This window comes from Pristis pectinata, chromosome 12 (genome assembly GCF_009764475.1).
Source record: "Pristis pectinata isolate sPriPec2 chromosome 12, sPriPec2.1.pri, whole genome shotgun sequence".
Classification (NCBI taxonomy): Eukaryota; Metazoa; Chordata; class Chondrichthyes; order Rhinopristiformes; family Pristidae; genus Pristis; species Pristis pectinata.
The window spans coordinates 54,948,975-54,976,715 of NC_067416.1; the positions used below are offsets into that span (position 1 = coordinate 54,948,975).

At 44.7% G+C, this 27,741-nt stretch overlaps 1 protein-coding gene across 1 annotated transcript; it reads left to right on the plus strand.

The window, feature by feature from the left end:
* The first annotated feature begins 18,133 nt into the window (after positions 1-18,133).
* Positions 18,134-26,287, plus strand: LOC127576475 (T cell receptor alpha chain MC.7.G5-like). Its single transcript, XM_052026963.1, has 5 exons — positions 18,134-18,185; positions 23,462-23,738; positions 24,359-24,387; positions 24,557-24,589; positions 25,974-26,287. The coding sequence occupies exons 1-5, from the start codon at positions 18,134-18,136 to the stop codon at positions 26,285-26,287; spliced, it is 705 nt and encodes a 234-aa protein (XP_051882923.1).
* Positions 26,288-27,741: the final 1,454 nt, after the last annotated feature.

The following is a 27,741-nucleotide window of genomic DNA, read 5'->3' on the forward strand; positions in this document are numbered from 1 at the left end:
CTTCACGAGACATCATGTGCTTCCGATTTTCATTGTTGATTATTATCGCACTTCTGCCCGGTGAGTTTCAGTTCATAAGGACCGGTGACTTTTGCGTGACTTGCACCGTGCGAATTATCATGAATTTCGTGTTTTGTTGCAGGCGCGACTGGCAAAGATTCCGTCCTCCAGGATCCACCTGATTTGACGCATCAGGAAGGCCAGACAGTGACGCTGAATTGTAGTTACCCAAAAGATGTTGTATCCCTCATCTTGTACAGTCAGTATCCTGGTGAATCTCTGAGGTATTTGCTGAAGAAATATAACACGGGTGGTAGAGCGAGATCCCCGGAATGTCCATATCGGTTCTCGACTGTTATAGGGCAAAGGACCGAGGACGGTTCTTCTGAATATAGATGGGCTTCTTACCTCGGACTCTGCCTTTTATTTCTGTGCGATGGTGCCCACACTGCTACCCAGCTGCAGCGGGCCACGACAAAAACTCAACATGAGAATTTCAGACGACACTCGCTGGATGGCAGCATACCCATTAACTCCGGTTCCGCTGTGCATCACGCAAGAAGCATCAATTTGACCGAATGCGCGCAAAGAACGATTGTGCTTTGTGAGCTTGGGGACGAGGCGATGCATCGTCTCTGGTGTGACGTGGTTGTGGATAATAAACGCATCCGTGTTGAGGTACATCCTGCACTCACACGAATTCGCCTGACGTTAATGATACTGTCATTTGCAGCGTCGTCCAAATACACTCCTTCTGTTTTTTGTTGCTTTCAATCTTTTCAGAAAACTACCAACAGGAAGAAAATCAGAAAGGGCCAAGTTTGTCCCTCTCTTACTCTTTCTCACCGTTTTTTTTCTGGCGATAACGATTGCTTCGGCCTCTGATGGACAATCATGGGTTTGGTCTGACACGCCGGTTGGGTAACTTTCTTTGAAATAGCGGTGAATCTCCATGAATGAATTCAAACCTGACGGACATAATCCCTGTTGTCGAGCCATTAGAGCAGAGATGAGCATCGGATGAAATACATTTGGTCTTCCATTCAAGGGTGATGACTTTGCGGAACGCGATGACAGACAAATCATTTTATTTCCATCCTGCAGAGCACTCCGTGAATCACATTCCCCCCAGACTGATGTTTCCTTCCGACATTTGGGACAATTTGGCCCATCCAGTCCAAGGAGTTTGCTCTCAGATAAATGTCATCAATCTTCTTCCGCCAATTATATCCCTGTAATTAAGCCTTTGCGTAATTCTCAGTGACTTTCCTTGGATTCCACTGCCACTCGCCAACAACAAGGACAATTTACACTTCCAAAATAATTAAAAATACATCTCTGGAATGTGGGCGGGAACACAACCACTGCCGGAACTGGAACCCATACAGGAAGAACGTCCAATCTCTACACCAGAGTTAGGATCAATCCCGTAACAACGAGGTCGCAGAACTACCTATGGCCTCTCTGTTTCTCCTTCCCCCACAATCAGGTGGACTAAATTCTAATCCGATGTCCATCATTTCATTCTATGTACAACCTGGACACTAATAACGGGATAGAATAAAACAAAATCACCATTTAAGCTCTCCAGAGGTTTAATATTTCCCTACCTCAGCGTCTCGCTTTAAATACTGCCGGCCATGGAGCACTGGTGGTACAGTATTATTCTCGTAAATCAAAAGGGCGAGTTTTATTCCATCTTCCACACCACACTCCAGACCACAACTCGCAGACTTTTACAATAGATTGACTCAATGGTCGTCGTAGACAGCACGCTCCCGTTGTGTGTGAGAGCCACGTCACACATTAACTTCCTGATTCCTTGGTTCCATAGATAAGGCAGAATGAATATTTTTATTTTATGATGATCATGACGAGGCTGGGCCACATTGGCAGTGACGCAAAGCGCGCTGATGTTGGGGCCTAGAGGGATGACAGAATTCCATTTGTCTTTTGAAGACGGAGACACACGCCAAGAAACCATCGTCTTTCTGATGTGTATGGATAAGAATGCTGTCAAATATTTCAGTTGTTACTTCTCAATTGGCAGATGGACTGAGAACAGAAGGCAAGTGGACGGGAAGTGGAGGTGCTGGAGGTCAGGAGAGAGCAAGAAAGGAGATAGAATTAGAGTGAGGGGAAAATACCGAAGGGAAACTGAGACATACAAAGAGGCCACGTCGATTACCGTGGCTGCGGTACCTCACTGAAGGAACACTGGAATTGATTCCATTTCCCTGCACCTTACACCGAGTCCTGTGACTAATTTCCATTGTTGAGCACACCGAATTCTCCCCTTAATAATCCAATCACACTCAACCCCTAGCCACCACCACGTATATCAGAGAAAATGATTCAATGAAAATTGTCGCCATAATCTGCACTCCGATTGCAGTTCTGAATTGTATTCAATCTCCAGTTGTTAATCTTGTTGCAACAACTTGTCTAATCTACTGTATCAAACAGGTTTATACGTTTGATGAATCTTATCCCTTGAATGCTACACTCCATGGATAACATTCCTGTTTTCTTCAGTCTCTCTGCAGAACTGTTGTTCATTACCTTCGCAATATATTTGGAATACCATGAAATATGATTTCTGGTTCACCCCTCAGTGACGGGCAACGTGCATTAAAATCTCTCCAGAAAGTTTCTCTGTCATCACTGTGCAAGATGGAGTGATACTTGTCAACACTCCTTTGTGTATTTTGACAGACACGTGTTCTTGCTTTTCATTTGCTTTTAAGTCTGCAGCTTGGCAAGGCTTTTCCGCACACGGCAACCGTTTTGAAGTGATGCGATATGCATTTGACAGCAGTAGATGGCGCTGTTTTTAACTTAATCCTCCAAACACAAGAAAAGGTTTGCAAGGGCAATCGTGGAAATTTACCGTCACAGAGATAAGATAAGATAAGATATCTTTATTAGTCACATCTACATCGAAACACACAATGAAATGCGTCTCTTGCGCAGAGTGCTCCGGAGGCAGCCCGCAAGTGTGGCCACGCTTCCGGCGCCAGCATAGCACGCCCACAACTTCCTAACCAGTACATCTTTGGAATGTGGGATGAACCCGGAGCACTCGGAGGAAACCCCATCAGACACGGGGAGAACGTACAAACTCCTTAAAGACAGTAGCGGCAAATCGGTATCATTGTAACTGGCGCTTCGTACGAGCAAAATACACTATCGGCTATGGTTTCGGCACAGTTGGTATAAGTAAAGATTCGGTTTATCACAAATACTATTGTAATTTCAAGTTATCTCTAGATTATTTTCTTCGACTACTTGAACTTCATTTTGGTCCTACGTTTCATAAATCCTTTGAAATTTACCTGAAGTAAATAACTCACGTCATCAGTGCAGCCTTTTCGTAATCGGCGACAATAAAACACACAGAAGACAGAATCTCTGTGTCTCCTGCTGGACATCTTCCATCAGCACAATCTGCTGATTACGGCGGACAGCAAATGTACTCCGATCGGCACAGAAGTATATTCACCAATGTACATGTCACAGGAGGCATCGTCGTGTGAAATTTCCAGCAGCTGGTATAGTTGCAGATAATAGACCAGAAGGTACAGTCAGTGCAGAGACCGGAGCACAGAGGCATTTTTCTTCCGGTTTGCAGCAGAAATCGTATTCATCCCATTGGAAATAAAGAGGCTGTGCCATGGTTGACGAACTATGGTCATCCACGTTGTCTTCTGCTAAAGATGAATCAAGCCCCGTGTAATATAAAAATAAATGGAGAATGGAGCAGAAAAGAAATTGTGATATTTAGAATACGACGCCTAAACACTCAGAGCAAGATTTGATGTTGGTTCACGTTGAGTCACGTCGACGTAAATAACATTGAATCAGCAAAGCAGAAGCCCATGTTTTTCTGCATTTTTGCAATTCGTACAACTACTCCCACTTAACAATGACAGCGCCGGTGAAAGTTCACTTCGGGGCACCGGCGCTGAAATTGTCGACGAGCTTCTATTCAAGACTGATTTCAGCAAAGGCGATACATTACCACTCACGTAAACGTAAAAATGAACCGGGGCTGTAGGGTTGAAGACTGCAAGCGTTAAGCATTGGACAAAATTTAATCTAAATACTGCATATGTTGGAAATTTGGAATTAAAGCAATGCTGAAATCACTCAAAAGATGACACTGTTTCTCTGGAAAGTGAAACGGGACAAAGAGTGAAGGTCGAAGCCCGATGCTGTCTGACCTGATCGATGTTTGCAACATTTTCCGTTCAAATTTCAGTTCACCAGGAAACACCGGCGACTGTGAGAAATAGGCGGTTAAATGAATACTACTAACCAAATACACGACCTTCGACCTGCATCGTCAGGCCACTGAAACTAAGTTCTTCTTGAGCATGTAATGCAACTGCGAGAGCTGGTCATTTCTTTTTGCGAAATGCCTTTGATTTCTTTCTGTGCAGGAATGATGTTTGCTCACCTGTTAAGACTTCTCAACAGAATTAAGTTAGTGGCAATAAATATCCGATTATTTCGTTCGAGAGTACTGATGAAAACTGGTACTTCTCGTTTTACATGTCGTTAACAACCTGCGAAACATTTTTAATGGAAATAAAGCTGAAAATAATTCATGGATAGCATTATATCATTGAATCATGCATCTCTTCATTTCTACCTCAGTCAACTTGTTCATCAATTAGTATGATATTCAACATAAGCAGCTCTCCACTGACCAGCTCCGGATGCAGTTGTGTGGAGGCTCCTCACAGTTTCCGCGGCTTCACAATGTCTCCAATCCGCTCAGTTATCACACAGAGGTCGCCGCCCCCACGGCTCCAGTTTGCTGCTCGCGTTCTGTCTGATAATACCTACAATGTATTATTGGACAGATAGATGGCGCTTGCCATTGGTTGGCTCAGCAGGCCGGTGGGTGCGGCAATACATATTTCTGCTCCGACTGGGTGCTTCGAAGTCTGAAGACTGACAGACTCAGGGAGTACAATGCGGAGCATCCTCACACCTCTCCTCGTCATTGCATCATTCCTCGGTAAGAAGTTTCTTCTCAGTAAAAAGAAACACATCCGCCGCCACCAAGAGAAACCAGTTGCAACAAACACGACAGTGATGTTCCTGTCCATCGATTTCATGCCTTATTCTTCACTTTCCGTTGAAATTGTTTATCTATCTAAGCATACCTCTGCAGATATAATTCAGTTTCTGGTTTGAACGCATTTTCAGGGCAGAATCATGGAGACCCTGTAACTCAGCCGCTGTCTTCAGCCGTGGTGACAGAAGGAGAAAATGTCACCTTAACCTGCACCTATGACACAACGTTGAGAGGCAGCTATAACATGCTCTGGTATCGGCAACACGCAGACGCACATCCTGAATTTATTCTGTTGGTATACCCCAGAGGTTCAGACAAGAAAGCAGATTTTGCGAAAACTCGTTTCTCCGCAACACACGACAGCTCGACGAAATCCTCCAGTTTGATCATTTCGGCGCTGCTGTTGAGCGATTCTGCGGTGTATACGTGCGCACCGATGCTCACAGTGGTGAAAACGAATTACGTCCCCGCACAGAAACCCCTGTTACAGTGCAGATCTCAGCGTCTCGGTTCCGTGGCGATCCCTTCGCTCAGATGTCGCTGCCTCGTCTCAGGATCCAGAAATCGTCTTCCGACCCTCAGATTCCCATTGATCAGCAGTATCTGGATGGAAAATAATAATGTCAGGTTTGGAATCAATACGTGTGCGTATGCGTATCAATCGACCAGTGAAAAACTATAACTCTGGACGTTGGGTCCCCAAACCACGTCAGCTGAGCAGCCATTCCGTCCACTGCACATGAAGGATTCTTGGCCAATGTCATTGAATGAGTTCTAGATAATGAACCGATACCTGAACTGCGACAAGCTCTGAAGACCAGTTTGGACAAGACTCGTTTTCTGTGTATCACTCTCTGAGGTATTCTGCAGAATATTCATATGCATGCCATATATGGGAGGCACTGATCGTCAGTGAGCAGCTCTTTTCTTCACGGAGCATTGCGCACTGAGACAGAACTATTTAACTCTCTCATTTTCCTTCTTTTCACAGATTGGTTCTATCAAAAACAAAAGGGAACCTATTGTCTTGCACTTCTTCGTTAGAGGAGACGCGGTTTTATATGGAACCCCTCCCATTCTGACCACCAATACCGCAAAAGAAATATCACGCGATAATTGGATGAATAGAAACTGGGTGCATCCGGCCCCATTGCTGAATTAATGGATGAAGCTGCTATATGATTGGATATTTCATGCACGTTCACCAATGACCCAATCAACAGGGGGCCGGATATCACACAGCATCTGCACTGAAAACAATTTCGCGTCAGTCTTTACTGTTCTGATCCATCACGGGCAGACACGTTCGTTGTTCTTGTTTATTCCGTTTTCGCGGCGGCAAATCGTTTAACCTGTGTGTTTCCCAATTACCCAACTTAACCCTAGCGGATCTTTTTGATGTCGAAGCTCTTTCTTCTGACTGTTTTACTCATCTCCAAATAGTCACATGCATGTTATTTATCAGAAAAGTGGAATTTAAATATGTTTTGTGTATTTAACATACTGCAGGTTTACATGCAGTGGACTCCATCTCACAGGAATCGCATAAGGTGAGACGGGTTGAAGGAGACTCAGGGACCACTAAGTACAGCTTATCAATCGCTGAAACTAGGCACTCGTTAAAACTGTGTCATCAGAACCAGAATACAGGTTTCAGCTGCTTCATCCTCATACCTGCCAAAGTAGACTTTTCCAAGGTATAAGATGTTTGGACTCTATTTCTACGTTACTCCACATTTCTAAAAGTGAGGGGAAATTGATCCTGGCCAGAGTGCAGCTATCTGACGGCGCGCTGAATTACTGCGTGTGAGGGGTTCAGCAGTATCAACCAGGGGTGCTCTTGTAACAAATCTCTACTTTTGCATTACCACATCGGCGGTCGAGAAGCACACTGCTGATAGTGTTGAAAAATTATTTGGCAAAGGGTATTATGAGGGTCAGCTTTGGTCAAAGGACAGAGACAGTGAACAAAGGCAAACTAACACAGCTCAAACAAATATCACTGGATGGGAACAGTGTGGCTTCCTATTCCCTAACCACATTTAGGAATCAGTTCAGGAGATAATTTCTTCGGACAGAATATGAATAGAAACTGGTGGGATATTTCCCAGGCAGGAAAAAGCAGTAGTTATATTTTCCTGACTGCAGATCTTAGATTTTTGACAGGAGAGGGAAAAAAATTGTGTGAATGCTCAGCAGATCAACACGTTGATCTATGCAGGCGCAGAGACTAAGTTCAGAGAACAGTTAAAGAAAGCCGTTAAATACCTTCTCAATATAATGACCGAATTGTTGAAATAATAGACAAGATCGAAAAACATTGACTCAGGTTCCATTGAGAGGAACGATAAATTTCGTTTCTACTGGAATTACAGACGATATGGTCAATTTGGCATCACTGTCAGTCACGGTAGGAAGCTGTGGAATAAAACTCTATCAACTTCCCTGGGCATTTTCTGATTGTTATTTCGATGAATGCTGGGGTTTATGGCCACAGAAGCATTTATTCAACAGCTTTGATTGACCTTGATGCGATGAGCATCTGATTGACTTCAACAAACACTGGAGAGTCAAACCAGTGTTGTGTGCCTTGAGTCACATGAAGCCGAAACATTGCATGGCGGCAAAAGCAATTGACCAAATGTAGCGATTGGTCAAATTGTGTTAACATTGTGTACACGTAATACTGGCCACGTCATTACGCTGGTCAGCGGGTCATTTCGCGCTTGCGCATTTCAACATGGAAGGTCGAGTGCATTGCTTGGCCATGACTCCTAATCATCTGCACGACTCATCATCTGATTTTCGTCGTCGTGAGATGACTTATACGCTGTGCATCTCCCCCACCTTTTGCATGACCCCTTCATTGTAAAATGGCTGGTTTTCTAGCTTGCAACAGTAAGTGTATGTTAATGTTTATTTCTGCAATGAACATGAATCCATTTAATTCCTAGCTGTGAAGGCAAATGTGTTTGAAATAATGTTTTCATTTTTGTATATTTTAATGTTAACTGATAAGTCGACGGGCTGTTCGGTCAGTACTTTCTGCATATTACCCTTGCAGTTAATACCAGTACCTCACGTGAACTTACTGAAAGAACAACAATGACAACGTAAACAGCAGATGTGACAGGTAAATTAAAGGAGGTTAGACAGCATTTGGAGCAATTAGACAATGAGAAAATATCGATTTCATGGGCAGATGGTTACATCATATCTTATAAATACTCGCATGAACATCTCCGAGACTATTGTTTTCAATCAATGAGTCGTGGAGTCATGGATACAGGCTCTTCGGCTCAACGAGTCCATACCGACCATGCTGCCCATCCATCTCCTTTCAATTTCCAATCTTTAGAATTTATTTATAATATACATCTCACAGAACAAAAAAAAGCATTGCGTTTCACATTCTGACGTTTTACTGTTTGTTGGGGTGAGGACACCCTGTGGTGAACAATGACAGGATGTATGAGTATTTATTTTTAAAGACCCGCGATTTCTCTGCAGCGATGTTTGGGCTCATGGCCCAAGTATACGAGGTGGAATCAGCGAGGGGAGCCTCGCGGATTCTTAGTTCTGTAACTTTGTTTGTTTTCTTGAACGCCGTAGAGAATCAGCCAGTCATGATAGCGTTATCTTCCGCATTCCCCGCGATACGATGAAGCAGGTATCGGCGAGGATGCTCGGGTCGCTCACTGTACCAGATCATGTGAGGATTCATAAGGATCGTTTTCAGTACACAGGTGGGCGTGACATGCCCTCAGTAGCAACCGTCCTTTCCGGTACCGACTGCTCAGTTGAGTCTTGGTAACTAGATTCGAACATTACTCAATAAACATGATCAACAAAATACTTCCCATTTTTTCCACGGATAATAACATTTGGGATACATCTGTGGTGAGGTCGTGACGAGGAGGGATGGGGAGGAGGAATTTATGGCCTTGATGTGATAGACTTCCTTTCACTTCGAAAGAAATCCTTACCGAGAAGTGATACAATGACGAGGAGCGGAGCGGACCGAAGCTGTTACGTGTCGTGCTGCCTGAGTGTGTTATTCTGTATTCCAGGAAATCCTCTATCTGAGCAGAAATACCGATCTACACACCCGCTATCCATCTTGTTCAAGCAGTTCCAAGCAGATGTCGTCGGTTGCCAGCTCTCCAATAACGGAGCGCGGCTCTGGGCGGAAGTAGTGAACATCATCTGTGGGCGTGTCTGTCGCAGCGTCAAAGCTGACTATCTTACATACTGAGAAGCAGTGGAAGGTACGCGGAGCCACTTAGTTGCCACCATAGTTCAGGAGCGAGAAAGGAAACGGTTATTTGGAGGCTGTCTTTGACAAAACTGCTCCAACTCAACGAATGAGAGATTGGGAACAAACAGAGCAGAGGCGAAGTCAAGAGACACGAATAGTAGAGCAGTGGAATGGTAGAACAGAGCTAGCTGCTGCCTCACAACTGCCCTCTGGTCTTTATATTATCTATCTCTTCTCTACACACTCAACCCTAATGCAGTGATTGCACACACGATCACATTGGGAAACCGATTGTAAAATCTGCTTACATCACAGTTTCGGGGTCTAAATTATGGATTACAAATTATTCTCAATGTTGTAACGATTCCAGCATCAACTTTCCGTTTGCTCAGTCATTTCAAGGAGTCATCCTTTAGACAACGCTCTTCCTGTCTGTGGAGCGTAAAAAGTTCATCATAATTTAGCGGCTCTGTTAATCCCTCCTTAATCTGTGCTTCAAGTATCTGAGCCCAAGAATTTTTGTGTGCGACGCCCCTCATAACGGAATCATTCCGATCAGCAGTATTTGTCTTGGTTTCACATAATTCTGCACTCATCAGTCTCAGGTTATTCATTATTCATCTCGGCCGGGTCCGCTCAGTGATATAAGGCTCAATGTTATGTTCTCGCTAACACATCTGAAGGAAGTAGCCGAATGTTTTGACATGGAGATCGACAAACTCTTACATCCTCTGTTACCACGATCTTATCTTGATTATTTTGAATGAACCAACATAGGACGTCAGACCTTAGCGTCTATCTAAGAGAATCATGTGTACTGAAGCCCAGCAAATTGTGATCGCTGCCCATATGAGGTCATGTTTGTGCGGATCATTAATGTATATTCGTGGAATTTTTTTATTGATCAAACCCTGGGACAGACGCTCCCACCCTTCCACATCCCATTTCAAACGGAGGAGCTGCTGAGATAAAGGCGAAGGCGACAGAAAATAATGTTCGATTACTAAAATCCGCAGAGAGTACCAGATGGATGCAAATAATTTTTCAGGCAGCTGGTTCAGTTGGAAATCAAACTACCTATACGGTGGATATTAGACTAGTCTTAACACAAGTCACATCTCTAAAGCAACCTTTTGCATTTTCCATCATTGATGCACATTACTTTACGAACATCGATCGGCTTCCAACTGTTCCACCTTCTGCCGTTTTTCTCTTCTTTGCGTATAAGCGCCCTCTAGCGAGGACTCGTGGGATGACTGAGTCTGGGTTCTTGTTCGAGTCCGCCGCATTTCTGCAGCAGTGTGGGGTTCATAGCACAGAGGTACAGGGCGGAGTCGGAGAACACGGCCTCGCGGATCGTTAGATCAGCAATCTTGCCAGTTTTATTGAACGTGGCAGAGAATCGATCAGTGATGTCTTTGTCTCTGAATAGGCTCTTTCCAATAACCTTAAGAAGGTACTGAAGAGTGTGTCCCTGGTGCTGTCTGTACCAATAAACATCCGGGTTTGCTCTGCTTGTTTTGAACACGCAGTATAACGTGACATTACTTGCCTCTTCAAAAATCATTTCAGCTTCGGACTGTACCACTGCATCTTGAAGACTCCAATCTAATATAAAATAATAACATTGTCAGCATCAATATAATTTCCTCAAACAACATAACCATGAACACTGCATCAATAGTAGTCGAAGTTACGTGATTCACTGGGAGACACTGTTTTATTGGAAGAAATTCCTTACCGATAAGTAGCATGAAGATGAGGAGCGGGATGAGCCGGTTGCACATGATGCTCCCTGACTCTGTAACTCTGAGGCCCTAAAAATCCTCAGTCGGAGCAGAAATGTGGATATTCTGAAATCTCTATCCCGTTGACAGTCGATCTCAACCAGAGAGCGGCTGCAACAATCTCACACAGACAAAGGCCGGCTAGAGCGCTTATGGTGAGAGTTATCAATGTGAGAGATGGGCGGGGCGGCCGCAGAATTAAATAGATTGGAGATTGGAGAATTAAGTAGATTGAAAGGGCGGAAATTGCATATGCATTGCAGCTGCACCCAGAGTTGGGGACCGGAAAAGATAATGGCTCGCTGAGACAGGTCTCTGCGGAAGTGACAGTGGGAGGGAAACGAAGCGATTCTCCAGCGTCAAATTAACATCGGTACTTGTGCATCTGCGGACAAGATCTGTGACACAAAAGAGGCCTCGTAGTTTGAAAAGACACACATGGGAACGTTGAAATACCTCATAATCTGTAATCTAACCTGCGGTATATTTCAGTGGCATGACAATATATCCTACATCTGAATGTATCAGCTGTGCAATGTGTAAGGGTGGGGTTGGAGAGGTTTGGCGCTGTATTTGGAGGATAACCTGGAGGCAGTGAATACTGCAAGGAACGGAATGCAGAAGTCGCGTCAAACACTTACGCCAGAGGGCAGCAAACATCCATACTCGCCGCTGATCTCTGGAGCCGTGCGATTCAAGGCGGCAGAGCGGAAGAACAGCGCTGATCTGTGGTTCACGATAAACTGATTTCTTAGATCAAGGAATATCTGAGATTGGCAGTATCTGCCGTCGTTGACAGCGATGTCCACAGCTCGTGAGCAAAGAAACGGTGTATAGAGAATCAAACAACCCGAATAAAACGTCGTGGCTTGTATGACAAGTGAGCATTCTGTTTAGGGCTGGACGTGGTTCAAGAATTACAGGTGGGAAACAATGCTCTTTTGTTGAGAAAGAGCGAACCTCCTTCGTAATCTTAGTGAATGCCCAGTTTTCCATCGATAAACATTTCTGGAAGGATTCATTCCAGCACCTGCAAATCTGGCACATTTTGTTTTAAAGGTGCAACAACAGAGAGAGCGGCGCACACACACACACACACACACACACACACACACACACACACACACACACACGGGCAAAGAGCAAATTGTTTAACAATGTTTCTGTTGTTCCTTCAACATGATGAGTTTAAAATCGTCCGTGAACGTTGCGCATTAGGACCTGGCAGCAGCCAGACGGCTGTGATCTGGCGGATAGAAAAACTCTCCAACAACGTCACGATCTGCCTTGGACTCACAGAATAGGAATATATCACGAAAATATAGACAGTCTTCGTCACACCAAGATATCCGACATCAGGTCACGCGTAGTAAAGGGTTCTATCTGAAGGGCCGCCGTCTGGTCCCCGCCCTCAAGCGGTTATTTCGTCCTTCTGCTTTGTATGTCTCAAAACACTGAAATGAACAGAGAGTAAGTGTGAGGCGCAGAGAGGGAGTAGTTTGGAGGGAGAGAGTGGGTCCCAAGCGAGAGAGTGTGTGGAGATATTGAGTGTGTTCAGTGAGTGAGTTAGTGCGTGCGTATGGTGAAATTGAAAGGGAGAGAGAGATTGCGAGGGTGCGATAAAGGAAGAGAGAGAGAGAAAGAGAGAAAGAGAGGGAGAGAGAGAGACGGCGAACGACCGAGCGAGCGAGAGAGAGAGCAATTCTCTCCAGAAAACTCTTCTGTCATGAGTGCCTGGTAGGGTATGAACTCGTCTTCAGTTTTGGACGTATTTTGACAGACAGGTGCTGTTGCTTCACTGACATTGTGGTTTCTTGTTTGTCAAGGCTCTTCTGCAGAAGGCAACTGTTTAGATCGCCATGTACCAACCTGAAGGTAATAGATGACTCTTTAACTTCATCCGCGCCCGAAATTGGACAAATTTCATGAAGAACGTCACCGAAATTTCCCATTGCAAGATCGGCATCGTTGTATTTTGTGTATCCCCAGTGAAATAAAAGCTATCTAACCGGATTGGTGAGAGTCGGAAGCATTAAATATCTGGATTTTCAGAAAGGGAGTTGCAATTTCTAGTGAAGTCCAGATGATTTTATTTGGCTACTTTCAGTTCTCAGTGATACTGCGTAACAGAAGTCCCTTGAACTTTATTGGAAGTTAATTATTAAATTCATCCATGCACTGCTTTCCTAATCAGCAACGAATAAAACATACAATGGAAAGAAACACTCGCTGTATACCGTTGTTCGCATTATATGAGTAAAATCTAATGAATAGAGAGGACTGCAAATGTAGTCGGACCGGCACGAAATCATCTCCCGCAATATACACGTAACAGAAGGCATCATTGTGTGAGGTTTCCAGGAGATTGCCTTGTTAATAGTGGAAGAAAAGGTAATCTCAGTATAGAGACGATATTTTGTCGCCATCTGCACCCCCCCCCCTCGACATCTGCGGTGATTGCGTTCATCCCTTCCTAAATAAACAACCTCCACAACTGCTGACGAGCTGCAGTCATCGTAGTTACCTTGAACGAAAGACAATGAAAAAGCTGTATAATATGAATGAAAAGGGGACATGCAACAGAAGAATGATGGCGGTATTTAGTTTATGACGCCTGGGCACTTGGATCTTGAGCTGCTGCTGGTTCTCCTCGAATCATCTTGACGTGGACGATGTTAGGTCAGAAATGAGACTCCCATTTCTTTTATTTTTTTGCATTTTTCGAATTCATAAAGTGGTTCCCGCGCAAAAGTCGGAAGAGCAGGTGACTGCTTGCATCGAGGCAGCGCCGCTGTAATTGCAGACTGTCTTATGTCCCAAATTTATTTTCATAAACATGATAATTTCCCACTCATTCAGGCAGGAAATCGAGTCGGTGCCGCAGAGTTCAAGATGCCAGACCGAAACCATTGGCCGCTGAAACCAAATCATTGTTGGGTATATTCTGCCCTCTGGTGGATCTGGTCGATTTCTGCACGATTGTTTTGCCATTTTTTTCTGTGCATTAATGATTTTCGGTGACAGTTTAAACACGAAAATGAATTCAGTTTTTGGCTGGTAAGGACCTAAGGTTGTTTTCGAGAGCACTGATAAAACTTGGGATTTGCGCCTGCTAATGTCACTGCGAGTTCTAGCTTAATATAATCAATAGCTGCCAGTTTATCAGAATCTGATGCATTGATTTATTTTCTCTCATTAAAGTTGTTCAGCGTTCAGGATATTTTGGCCACAAACAAAACTCCACCCACCACAATGCAGTCTGCTCCAATAGGTCCGCATGCAGCTGAGGGGAGACTCCGCCCACTACCTTTGGTTTGACAATTTCCGCAATCCGCTGAGTTGTGACGAAGAGGTCATTTCACCCGAGGCGGTCTTACCTGCAATGTGTTGTTGGACAGATTGGTGGCACAGCAGGCCGGTGGCTCGGGCGTACACATTTCTGCTTCGACTGGTGTCTTCGGTGTGTGAAGAATGACAGACACTGGAAGCACCATTCTGAGCCTACTCGTGCCTCTCTTCGTCATTGTTGAACTCATCAATGAGAATTCTCTTCCCATAAAAAGCAAACGCATCTGCCTCCAGCAGGAGAACTCGGTTGCACCAGAGATGTCGGTGATGATCTTGTCAATCAATCTCCGTTTCCTTTCCTCTACTTTCTGCTGGTATTCACTATAATCTGGGTTTATCTCCACTGGTCTGAATTATATTTCTGATTTGGAGACGTTTTTCAGGTCGGAATCATGGAGACACTGTCACACCGCCTCTGTTCTCAACCGCAGAGAGAGAAGGAGAAACAGTCCTTCGACACAACTTTTAGAGATGCTTGGGCCTGATCTGTTATCGATAAAACGCAGACGCGCAAGTCGTATTTATTCTGTTGGAAGGCAACAGAGGTTCAAACAAGAAAACAGATTTTGAGAGGACTCTTTTCTCTGCAACACACGACAGCTCGGGAAAATTCGCCAGTTTGACCATTCATCTCGGGGCTGCTGGCGAGCGAATTTGCTGTGTAAATGTGGGTACCGACGATCACAGTGGTGAAAGCCAGATGAAACCTCGTGCAGAAAAGCCAGCCGCAATGCAGATCTCGGCGCATTGTTTCCCAGTGTGTCCTCGTCACTGAACTCTCCTGGCTCCTCCCAGATTCCAGAAAACATCTCCGCCGTCCCACACCTACGCATTGACCACCGTCATTAGTTTCTGTAACCATTGCCGCCAGGGTTGCAGGAGCTTGCTTGAGAAGCGATCAACCAGTGGAAACCTGCTGCACAGCACCTCTGGTCTCCACCCCCGGACAGGTGCGCAGACATTCCCTGCACAGAAAACGAAGGACTCTTGGCCACTTTCACCGAATGAGATGGGCATTATGAACCTATACCCGAACTGAGACAAACGCTGAAGACCAGTGCGGGCGAGGACTCGTTTTCTGTTTTTTGATTCTCTGTAAAATTATGTGAAGTATCCATATTCAAGCCAGATAGGGGAGACACTGATGGTCAGAAAACAATTCTTATTTTTTTCTACGAGGCTTGAGCACTGGCAGATACCTATTTAACTCTCTATTCTCCCTGTTCTTCACATATTTTGGGCCTGCGAAACGCCCAAGAGATTCTTTTGTCTTACGTTTCTCCCTTGAAGAATACGCGGTTTCTTTCGGAACCCCTCGCATTCTGACGTCACAAATTGAACAAAACGAATACTAGGAGATGATTGTATAAACGGAAGCTGCGTACAATCAGATTTGATGGAAGGAACCTGCGAGCTGATTTCATATTTCATGCACTCTCGCGTAGATGTAAGGAGGTCTGCGAGGATTTTGTACGTTCTGACCGTGTCTGCGAGTGTTTTCTCCAAGTACTCCGGTTTCCTCCAAAATACGGCAGAAGAGATTGATCCGGATGTTGTTTGGAATGGAGTAGTTAAGGTATTAGTGGGATTATACCTTAACTACATCATTATAAGTATAATGCAGAAGCTTGGTCTGTTTTTCCCTGGAGCGGACGATGTTAAGAGGGAACATGACCGAGTCATATAAAATAATGATAGAAGTTGATAAAATTATGAGAGGCATAAGTAAGGTAGACTTCACCGAACTTCTCTGTCGCTTAGAGATAGGTAAATGTACAGGTCATAGATTGTGGATAAGGGGTAAGTGGTTCAGAGGGATTATAAAGGGGGCTTTATTATCCCTAGGGTGTACTTGGAAACGACTACATGAGAGTGTGCTTGAAGTTGGGTGGGTGATGTTTAAGAAGTGTGCAGGTGAAGACTTAAATGCCTCAGGCAGAGAAGGCTGTGGATTAAGTGCTGGGGTAATACTGAAGTGTGCCCATTAGTCGGCGTGTAAGAGTTGAGCCGAAAGACGTGTTTCCATGCTGAACCAATAAAGTATTCTGTTATTCAATGTTCCGGTCCACGCATTGTAAAATACAATGTTTTGGTAATGTGGAAGAATATAGTTGCACATTTCCAGCACGTCAGCCTTGCCTCTAATCACACAATCAGGTCATAACACTATGTCCTGTTACCCCTCCCCGTGGATCACCGCGTTATGATCACTGCCCACCATGTGCAGGATTAATATTTTGATTCTTCTAACCGCACGCTGCACCCTCGGGTTATTACACATATCAGTGGCATTCGCTTTCTCCAGGCAATTAAGTGAGAGGCGAGGGCACATTCGATAATAAACACACCATCCACGATTTTGCAAGAAGTTCTGAGAAACAAAGAGATGTGACGGCCAGAGGTTGTCGGGTACAAACTACTGAGGAAATGCGGAGAGCATATGCAAAGAACATGCTGGGGCACGAGTCAATAATATACAGACAGGGATTCCGCAGAGGGCTATCCCAGAGAATGTCAGGGAACACGCCGGGATAAAACACAGAGTGAACCTTACCGGAAAGAGAGTCATTGAAGTGGTGGGAAATAGCACAAACCCAGGGGAACAACCGGCGTCGGCGGGGGCAGCAGAGATCCACACAGCGGCCGGAGTTTCTGGGCGAAGGTTTGACCGGTTCTATCACAATGAGTCTCAGGACGGAGAAATAATCTAGTGGAACAACTTAATGGCAGCATCGAGCTGGTAAACGTGGAAGGTTTATCCGAATACTGAAGAAAATTTGTTTTTGGAAAACATCATACAGAACGCTTCTCTTCAGAGCAAAGTCGAGTTGTGTGTAGAGGTGTTGGAGGTTCCTGAGTAAATTACAGAATATCTCGAGCACACATTTTGACGTAAAACCTTAGGTTTTCTCAGTGATCTCAAACTGAATCGTCGACGTTGTCCGTGCCTCGAAAATATCAATTCCTTTCTATTATGTAAAAAAAGGGTATAATTTCTGCACCAATAAGTCTCGTTCAGTTCTTCCACTAGAGGGCAGCAAATGCCCATGTGCCGCGCGGCTTCACTGGCTGGAAGATCGGCTGCTCAGGGGAAATTTACTTTGACAGTTTTCATTTGACTGGCCGGTCAATTCATTCAGCAGTCTGCCTGAAGGTCCAGTGGTCAGGGTTCGGCGCTTCAACCACTGCTGCTCTGATTGGATTCCCGGTCAGGGAAAACGGGTTAAAAGTTTTGTGGAAACAAAGTCAAGTTCCATACTGAACATTGTTGCAAATTCGCCACCCGGAGAACCGCAACCGGCCCCTCAGTCTTTAAACTGGCGGCCCAATGCAGACTCGTGGTGCTAAAAACCGCGCATGTTGTTAAATTTAGCTTCTCTTTACACTAATGCTTCCTGACCTGCTGAGAGTCGTCAGCATGTTCTATTTTATTTCGTAATTTCTGATGCTGCCTGACCTGCTGAGAGTCGTCAGCATGTTCTATTTTATTTCAGAATTTCTCCAAGTGCAGTTTTGTTTTGCTTTTCTTTTTTTTGACCGTTTAGGTCCATGTACTGGGACTACATTCAGAGCACTCGTCACAATTCTTTTACACATATTGTAAAAAGAGAACTGAAATTTAGTCGATAACTCTTTCAAGGAAAGTCAACGAAAATGAATAAAGCTCCTGAAATGATGACAGAAACAACTTCCGTCGCCGAAAGCGGTAAACTGATTTCGTTACAAACAGCAAAGCCGGATCACTGAATGAAATAACATGCGGATAGACATTATTCATGTTAAAATATTTAAGAAGGGCCGTCTCAAAAATACAACAATTGCAGGAATACAGGGTATGCGTAAATGTACACAGGTAACAAGGCTGGACAAGGATAAAGACAGAGGATCCATTGGCACACGAAAAAAAACGAAGCAGAAGTGTCTTTCAACAAATTTTTATCCAAGTGTATCAACGGCATGAGAATGTACTTACAAGACAGTCCTACTTAAAAATTATTACATCAATGACAAATAATTGGTGCATTGTGTCTCAGGAACAATGACTGGGCCTGGTTTTATGGGACCCAGTGTTACATAAACAGTGTACGGGCCGTGGGCCTAGTGTTTGTCGGCCCAGTTTAAAATGAACAGTGACTGGGCCTGGTGTCATGGTACAAGGTATAACATGAAGCGTACCTGCGCCTTGTGTTTTAGCACCAAGATAATTTGATAATATTGTTCTTGGTGTCATAAAACCCAGGTTATTATGAACAGCAACAGAGACTGTTCTTGCAGGGCTCAGTACAATATGAACAGTGATTGGGTACTGGATCTGGTGTTAGAGGACAGACTACCATGAACAATGTATGGGCATGGTTTCATAGATCTAAATATAACATGAACAGTGCCTGCATCTTGTATTTTACGACCCAGTATATATGAACAATGTCTGTGCTGGTGTTATATCGCCCACTGTGAGATGCACAGTGTCTGGCCCTGGGGTTACACGACACAGTTTAACATGAACAGCGACTGGGCCTGGTGTTATAGGGCCCTGTGTAATAAGAACAGTGATGGGTGCTGGGTGCTGGTGTAATTTGAAGTGCCACTGCGTATGGTGTTTTTGGACCCAAATAATGTGAATGGTAACTTAACTTGATAACATGAAAACAGAGTAATATGCAGAGTGACGGGGCCAGGTGCTTTAGGATTAATGTCACACCAACACAGACTGGGGAAAATATGATATTGTCTAGTGTGTTGCGAACGCTGATTGGATCTGGTGTTCTAGGGCCTAGTGTCATGTGATCAGTGACTTGGCCTGGTGTTCCGGGGCAAGTCCATCTTGAATGATGATTGGTACTGTTGTTAGGTAACCAACTTTATCAAGAACTGTGACTGCATATAGTGCTCTAGAGCCCAGATAATATGACCAGTAACTGGACCTTGTGTGACAGAGCCGAGTCAAATCTGAAATGCGCCTGCACCTGGTGTTTTAGGATCTAAATATTGTCAATAGTTCCTGTTATTCGTGTCATAATGTCCCGTGTAATATGAACAGTTCCTGGGCTTGGTGTTATAGGACCTGGTGTAATACAAACAGCGACAGGATCAGGATATTTGGGATTAATATAACACCAACACTCACTGGCAGAGTTTCAGATTGCCCAGCGTATGAGGAAAACTTACTGGGCTTGTTGTAGGGTTCAGTGTAGTATGAACAGTGGCTGGACCTGTTGTTAGGGGCGAAGGTGAAATGTGTACAGTGACTGTCAACGATATCACAGATCCCAATGTAATATGATCAGAGAATGGAATTATTGCTCGAGAGTCCTGTTTTATCATGAATTGAGACCGGGCCTTGTTCTCTGGAACCAAGCTTAACATTAACAGTTCCAGCTCTTTGAGCTTTAACACGCAGATAATATGCACAGGATCTGGACCTGGTGTGATAGTGGCCACTTAATAAGAATAGTGACATGTCCTAATGCTGTTAAGATACCGTGACCTGAGACCATTTCACTTGTTTCGTGTTATTGGGCCTGTAGAAATGTGTACATGATTGGATCAGTAAAGACAAATATATATTGAACAGGAAGCAGGCCAGGAGTATTCAATATTTAGGGGAAATTAAGAGTGACTGGATTTGCTGAAACAGGGTTCAGCTTGATATGAACTGTGACCTTGCGAGATGGTCTGCAGACTTCTTAATATCAGCAAAGGATTCATCTACTCCGGAGTCACGGCTGGAATATCAGGATATGTGCAGCTAATGTAACCGGGAGGTGTGTGGTGTGAGCAATGACCAGGTCTTATGTTATGTAGTGGACTGTAACCAGAACAAATTCCGGACCTGACGCACTGGTGGAACATTAGGGTGATTTTCTGATTGAAAATATGGCTAATGCATAATGCACAATGACTAATTCAGCTAAAACCGTGATTTCCCACACGGTGGCTTGGAACTACGTAACACACACAGAGTCAGAAACCTGTGCAGTCAAGTGCAGTTTACATTCAACTGTGAGCAAAATTCAAAATGCTGCAGATGCTGGAATTCGGATATGAAACAGATAATGTGCAAAGGCTCAGCAGTTCAGGCAGCCGCTGTGAAGAGACAAACAGTGTCAGTGTTTCAACAACGCATGGCAGCAGGAACAACAGCATGTCAACCCGCCATTTAGTATGAGCATAGAGGTGGGCGTTTGTGCCATCACTGGACAAGGCCGTGCGTCTATGAAATGACAACATCGACAGGAGCATGACGACACTTTCCCAATTGCCACCATATCATGTTACCCTGCATTAAAAGGCACTCCCAGAGTCGGGTAAATTCACACTGTTGTTTCTGTTCCCGAATCTGCTGCTTGAAGCCACGTCTTCCAGTAAAACCCTTCAGTGATAATCTCAGTCAGTTCTTTCAACAAACCACAGACAAATCCAGGCCTCCGGTCAGTGCCTCTAGCCACAACAAACGGACAAAAAACCTCAGTCTGTCTTGATTCCACTCACAGAATCATTCAGACTGAACCAAGCGCTTCGGCCCATCTCCTCTCCACGTTTCAGAGGGACCCCAATTCACAGATCCACTGAAGCCTCAAACTGTTTCTCAAGCGACAACATCTCTATGAGATCATTTCGCCCCTGAAGAATCTGATGATTCTCGGTGAGGTTTCTCTCTTTTTCATGGAAATTTAGTTACTGTGCTTTCGTCGGACATTGAGATCCACCAGCTCCCATCCCACCAAGAACACTCATCAAATGAACGCCGTGACGCTCGGCCGCAATAAGTGAGAAACGTGCAATCGACATTTAGATGGCGTCGAGCCGGCCCATTTCAATTGACGTATTGGCCGGCGACTTTTCTGGAAGAATAGTGTGCAGCGTTTGAATGACGAATGCCTCTACGTTTGACCCCTTCTGCGCTTTCCATGCCTGGCTGCAAGATTAAGACGCTCTATTCGTATCAACCGGTGGACTCTGCAGCATGCTGTCTGGACACAAGGATATTGCCTGAGGGAAGTTGCTGGGTGAGAGTTTCACTAAGCTCATCAATTGGAGTTCATGGTTGTCCCAACTTCCAGGTAAATGATAAATAACACGGATGTTTATTGCCAACATCCCAGTCAGGGATCTGACCCCGGGTTAAGTGACTCGATCTCATTCAACCTGACAAGTTCATCTGCGTATCCTCCCGAGGGAAACGTTGTCGTCACCCTATCAAAGGCATTCTCCTTGTCCTATGCTTCCCCCTCCCGCACTGCCTATAGTAGTTAATTCCAACATATGTTTTTCTTTCCCAGTTTTGACTAAGGACATCGACCTGAAACGTTCACTCTGTTTCCGTGTCCACCGAATCTGTCGTACCTCGTGAGTATATCCAGGCATTTTCTGGTTTATTGGCAGATCCCTGTAGTCCGGTATGACCGGCGGTGACGTTTGTTTCTGCACCGTGGGAATTACGAGCACCACTTCGTCCCCGAAACACTGGATGGAGTCCGAGCAGGAACCTCTCAGTGACCTGAGTCGGACCAAGTGTTCAGCCCCAGAGGGACGGCGTTATTCCTAAGGTGACAGTAAAGAGAGGCGGGCCGACAATGACAGGGCACATGGCTCATATTTGGTAGAAATTCTCTTTCTTGTCTTTCTGTATATTTTCTGCCCAATTGCCAATCAAGTAGCAATCAAAATCTGTGTTTTGAATTCTTAACGTTGCCTCCATTTTCCTGCCTTCACTGTGGAGATCGAACCACAGATTGTAATGCTGTGAGAATTATGTCATAACGATGTTTTCTGGTCCACCTTTGCAAACCCTTGATAACGACGATGGAGCTTTGAACCGTTAAAAATCTCCCGGCTCTGCGCGATGCGTGCATTCAGTTCCCAAATATTCTTCACTTAACACATTGTCACCATCGATTCTGCTCTCCTTTTTAATACGATGCGTGACAGGAGAAAATATTGCATAGGGAAAGACGGGCAGAGACGGAAAGAGAGATCACACAACTTATGTGAGCTGTTTGACCTCTGGAAGGGAAATTCGACTCGAATGTTACACCAAATGTTGAAAGACGGAGCGTTGGAAAATATCCACATTAATAGTTTCTCAACATATTGAATCTGTTTCTATTCGGTGAACAGAAAATAAAAAAAATGCACATGTCGAAAATCTGAAAAAAAAGACAGAAACCTGCTGCAAATCAGTTTCAGGTCAGACAACATCCCTGGAAAGAGAAACACAGGTAACGTTTCAAGTCGAAGACTATCAGAATTGAAAAATGAGAAAACAAGTTAGATTTTACTTTAAAAGAGAGTGAGGATGGACAGGACAGAGGGAATATCTCTCATAGGTGAGGCCAGGTTTACCCTGGTGACGCGCTGCTCAGGAAGCCGTCTCGATGGCAGAATAATAATTAGAAAGTAAGTCAGTGCAAATAAGTTATCGTCGGAACCTTACCAACCCTCTGGTAAGAGATGAAAAGGAAGAAGCCGCCTTTGCTAAAAGAACAACTCCCCCACCCATTTCATGACAGTTGAATGTGGGAGGGTCTTTCAAATCGGGCGTGGAGACCAGAATCAGAACCAGACTCTTCAACGGCCCATTTAAAACCTCTCACTTCCTCACACAACACACACTCCAGGGATGCGGAGACAGTGGGGCCCTTCAAGAATCTCCGGGGCACATCTGAGTGGAAACCAGCACAATCCGCTGAAGTGACCAGCCCATTCTGAGGAGTGGTCTGTTGGAGTAGTCCAAGGAATGGGCTCCAGCTCACCGTCAAATATGCCATTTACCCTCGCAGACAGACGGATGGGAATCCTCCTGGTTTTCACCGTGTTCCTCTGTTTACGCCGTGAGTACAATTCACACATTCCTATTCTGTGCAGGTTCAACGAAAAACCGACCGGGAACATTCCGAATTTCAACCGCTCTCCGAGTTTTAGACCTTTTCAGTAGTTCTCCGGTAATTGCTGTCATCTCTCCCTGTGATTAATTGCCAGGCTGTTTCAGTCAGTCGGTGACCCAGAGTCCGACAGCGGTGACCATGAAGGAGTGTCAGTCTCTCACCATTACTTGCCGTTTCCAGACTGGTTCTTGGGGTAGCTATGATTTCCAGACCGGACATTTCTTCAAACAAGCCCGCCCCGCGGCAGAGCGGGAGAGGATCTCCAGCGGGGAAAAATTTGTTACGTCGACTAATAAAGGAGAAATGACTTTTTCGTTGCAAATTCTGGACCTTCGGGTTGACGACAGCGCCACCTATTACTGTCAAGCTGAGTACAAATGGGATGAAACACAGTGATGAGCCGGGGCTTCCCGCGCTACAAAAATCCTTCATGCATATTGCCCACCAAGAGATTACGCAGCGGAGTGAACCTAACTGTAAAGCTCACAGTCGAGCCTCGCCCCGCCTTCACCACGATCCTGGTTATACGGGGACTGCATTTTTACAGCTCCCAAATTTGGTTTTCGCATTCCTCAGCGTGCGCAGATGGTGCAGTCTTTCCCGAGACTTGTGTCAGTGAATGGCGACTGAGAATGATTTATCCCTCTTTCGAATTCCTGCCGACAGATGGTATCCTGTTCCAGCCGCTGGGACCGGGAACCGCAGTCGCTGAGCGTTTATCCCCATCTTACCGATTATCTAGGCATTTGAAGCTGACGTGAAACACTGTGGACAACTGGGACAGTCACAGTGTAAGAAAGCCGAACAAAAAAGTTGTTACCGTCAAATATATATATTCTCAGGGATGGAAACCGACTTACATGGTTGATGCTTTTCCTGCTGTAATCCAGCTGACTTTCATTGCAATTTCCCCCTTTCAGGTATTTCATTTCATATTGTCCGTATTTATGAGAATCGGCCAACAGCCAGTGACCTCGGGTTATTTTACCTGGTACTCCGCTTCCCACTGGCAACAAGTCGGTCCGCCTGGAATTATGGAGCATGGAATATTGCTTGCTGTTCTGAATGCCCAAGAATAATTCGGCAGCGTCTGATGCTGGCTATCGATTCGATTGAAATGAGGACGGTTCTTGTACTGGGGAGACTGAGAGCGGGATCATTGTGTATTATTGGAAAACTTACTACGAAGATGGAACTGGGTCAACGGTCACTGTCACAGCCGGTAAGTAGCTGAACACCTCAGCTTGCCTCTCGGTGTCCCTCGGAATATTCAGTTTTATTGACTGTTCGGCTCGGTGTCATGAATCTGCTTCGATTTGAAACAGGTATAATTTATATAGGAGTTTCTGCAATGTGGTCAAAAGGACATGTTGGCAGAAAGAGTAACATTTAGATGTAATTACAGAGAGAGGAGGTGTGAGGCGTCCCGGGATCGTGCGAATGGGAGATGGTGAAGGGCAATAAGCGCTGGTCTTCCCAGCCATGCCCTCGTCTCTTTAAATGAGCATCAACACTGGAGCACCTGAGTGACCGGGTACAGAATGAAAAGTGTCGTAAGCGTTAATTCACAGAAAGGGAGGGAGTTTTTGAGTTCACCACAGACATTGTTGGAGATTTGAAAGACGTACCGATGTCGGAGTTGTTCACAGCTCAATCGCATTGACCATAGATGGGAGAGAGAGTGTTTTGGGCAGTGATTGTGTCAGATGGGTCCACAATCTCTAGGTATCAGCAGTCTGAGAATTAAACAGATTTTTCTTCTCAAACTGTGGAAGGAGATGGACTGGGGAGATACTGAGCTGTGAGTGAGTCTGAAACCTTGTGAAAACTGAACAGACTGAAGGCAAGCGACAAGTGATAGCCTCTGGCAGAAGTTCTAAGTATAACCCGCAGGCAGAAAAGCATGAGCGATGTTGATTTGGAAATAATATTGAACAACTGAAGCGATTTGAATAGAAACAGAAATGGAGTCGAACATTTCCCACAAAAATGAAATCATGCTAATTTGGAGAGAGGGGAGCATTTTTTCCTGCGGTTTCTCATTCTGCGCTAAAGGGATAACCTGGTACAACAGAAATTCAGTGTTCCCTTGGCTCATTTGGCGTTATTGAATCCCATTCCTTCATCCTGGATTCACGGGGCTACAACAGAGGAGGGCGTGATTTCTGGAATCACCGACCCACAAGGGGAAGATAAATTATTGAAAAACTATCTTCGTACCGTTTCTCATTCAACGAGAAATATTGAAACAAACCTTGAAAATGAATGATAGAATTTCACAGAAGAGCGTAAGGTAATTCGGCCCAAGGTCTCGGTGTCAGCACTTAGAATCTCCAGTAGAATTACTCTGCATTAATATCTGTGCTTCATAAACTCACAAATTTCTCCACTTTCCCTTTGATGTTAACAGGTTTCCTACAGCAGGTTCTGTCAGTGATTACCCCACCGCAGCACATCGCTGGACTACTGGCCAGGGCAATGAATAAAGATTGCACATATTTAACATGAACCGATCTTGTGCAAAACTGAAATCTATTCCTATGTATGACGCTGTCTCCGGCAATCAAGAGTAAAGTAATAATTATATCCCTTATTAATTCCTGCAGATTCAATTGCCCCGCCATCCCAAAGTCCAGCTCAACATTCTTCTCCTGCTGGCCAAACCGTGACTTTAAGCTGCAAATATTCCAGTTTCTGTCCACACACAGTACACTGGTACCGGCAGTTCCCAGGACAGGCACCGAAATTCCTGCTCCAGAGGCACACTTCGGGAAAGCAGGATAAGGAAAGCGCTGCAGGAGGGCGATTTTCTGATTCTCTCGATACTGACCAGACAATCAGCCGGTTAACCATCACCAAACTGCTCTTGAGCGATTCGGCTGTGTATCACTGTGCGCTGAGTCCTCTCACAGCACAGTGATGCAAAGCATGTAGCAGGCCGTACAAAAACCTCAGTATGGTTTATATCCGACCCACAGTGCTACAGAGCATGTTGAATGCTATACAAAAACCTTAGCATTGTGTAGAATGTAGGCACACAGCACTGCAGAGCGCAGAATAGTAAACAATGTCTCATTGTGGTCGGGATCATTGCAGACCGCAGATACGGAGGATAAGAGTGTGAGAGGAAGAGCACAGAAATTTATAGCATGTTGGGACCTAATGCGACACGGACAAAGACAAGAGAACACACATTTCCTTCACCAATACCTTCCGAGAGCAAAATGAATTATCTTCATTGTTGACTTCCTTTTGTCTGCATCGTGCCTTTGCACAACAGGTTTACAGCCAATGAAGTGGAACTGAATTGCATACAACATGAGGTCATGAGAACAACGACAGGCAATTTGCGCTCAGCAAGCTTCATGAATCAGAAATGTTACAATGAGCAGATAAAAAGTGACAGTGTTATCAAATTAGACATAATTATTAAGCGACTCGCCCTGTCAACTGGACGGCTCTCGGTCATACCCGGGAGCTTGGCTGGATCCCCGAGAGTACAGTGTGAGGACACACCCCAGGGATAGATTAATCTGAGAATGCCACCGTCCAACATATAGTGCTCAAACCATGAATTCTGCACTTCCGAATCTCTCGCCCTCTTCGTCTATCAGCATTCACTCTTCTGTTGAAATAATTCCTGCAATTATTTCCTATTCCCATGAACTTTGGAACAATGCATCCTCATTGAATAACCAAAGACAAACAATTTCCGTAGAATGAAGAAACCTAAGAGACTGTGGGGTGAATAAAATTCAGTCCCAGTCCTTTCAGAAGTGAGTATGTAATTACCTGAAACCCGACCCAGAGAACGGCATTTAATCGCTGGTGAAATGTAAATTCTCAGCCTTCGATTTGTGAATGTTTCAAAAACAATATATATATTTGTGAAGAAGATGAAGAGAAGTAAAATCCTGACTTGTGGCACCAACCAGAAGTGGCTGAATAACATCACAATGACCTGCATTTATTTTAAAAATCAGTCATGCTCTACTCTGCAAAATTACTTCATCATTTTGTCCTACATTTTGATGCAGCCAGTCCGTAGAAACATAGAACAGTACAGCACAGAAAACAGGCAATTCAGCCCCTCTAGTCTCTCGAAACTTTAGACCTTTTGACCTGCATCCAGTCCATAACCCTCCAGACCTCTCCCATCGAGGTATCTGTCCATTTCTTCTTATAACCTAAGAGTGAGCCAGCATTTACCACGTCAGATGGCAGTTCGTTCCACATTCCCACCAATCTCTGAGTGAAGAAGTTCCTCCTAATGGTCCGCCTAATTCTTTCCCCTTTCACCCTAAAGCCATTTCCTCTCGTACTTATCTCTCCTAATCTAGGTGGAAAGAGCCTACTCGCATTTACCCTGTCTAT

Coding starts and splice junctions, on each gene's coding strand:
- LOC127576475 (XM_052026963.1), top strand. CDS start 18,134: ATGAATAAAGCTCCTGAAATGATGACAGAAACAACTTCCGTCGCCGAA. Junction 18,186..23,461: donor AACTTCCGTCGCCGAAAGCG/GTAAACTGATTT, acceptor ATTAATTGCCAG/GCTGTTTCAGTCAGTCGGTG. Junction 24,388..24,556: donor TTCCCACTGGCAACAAGTCG/GTCCGCCTGGAA, acceptor CTTACTACGAAG/ATGGAACTGGGTCAACGGTC.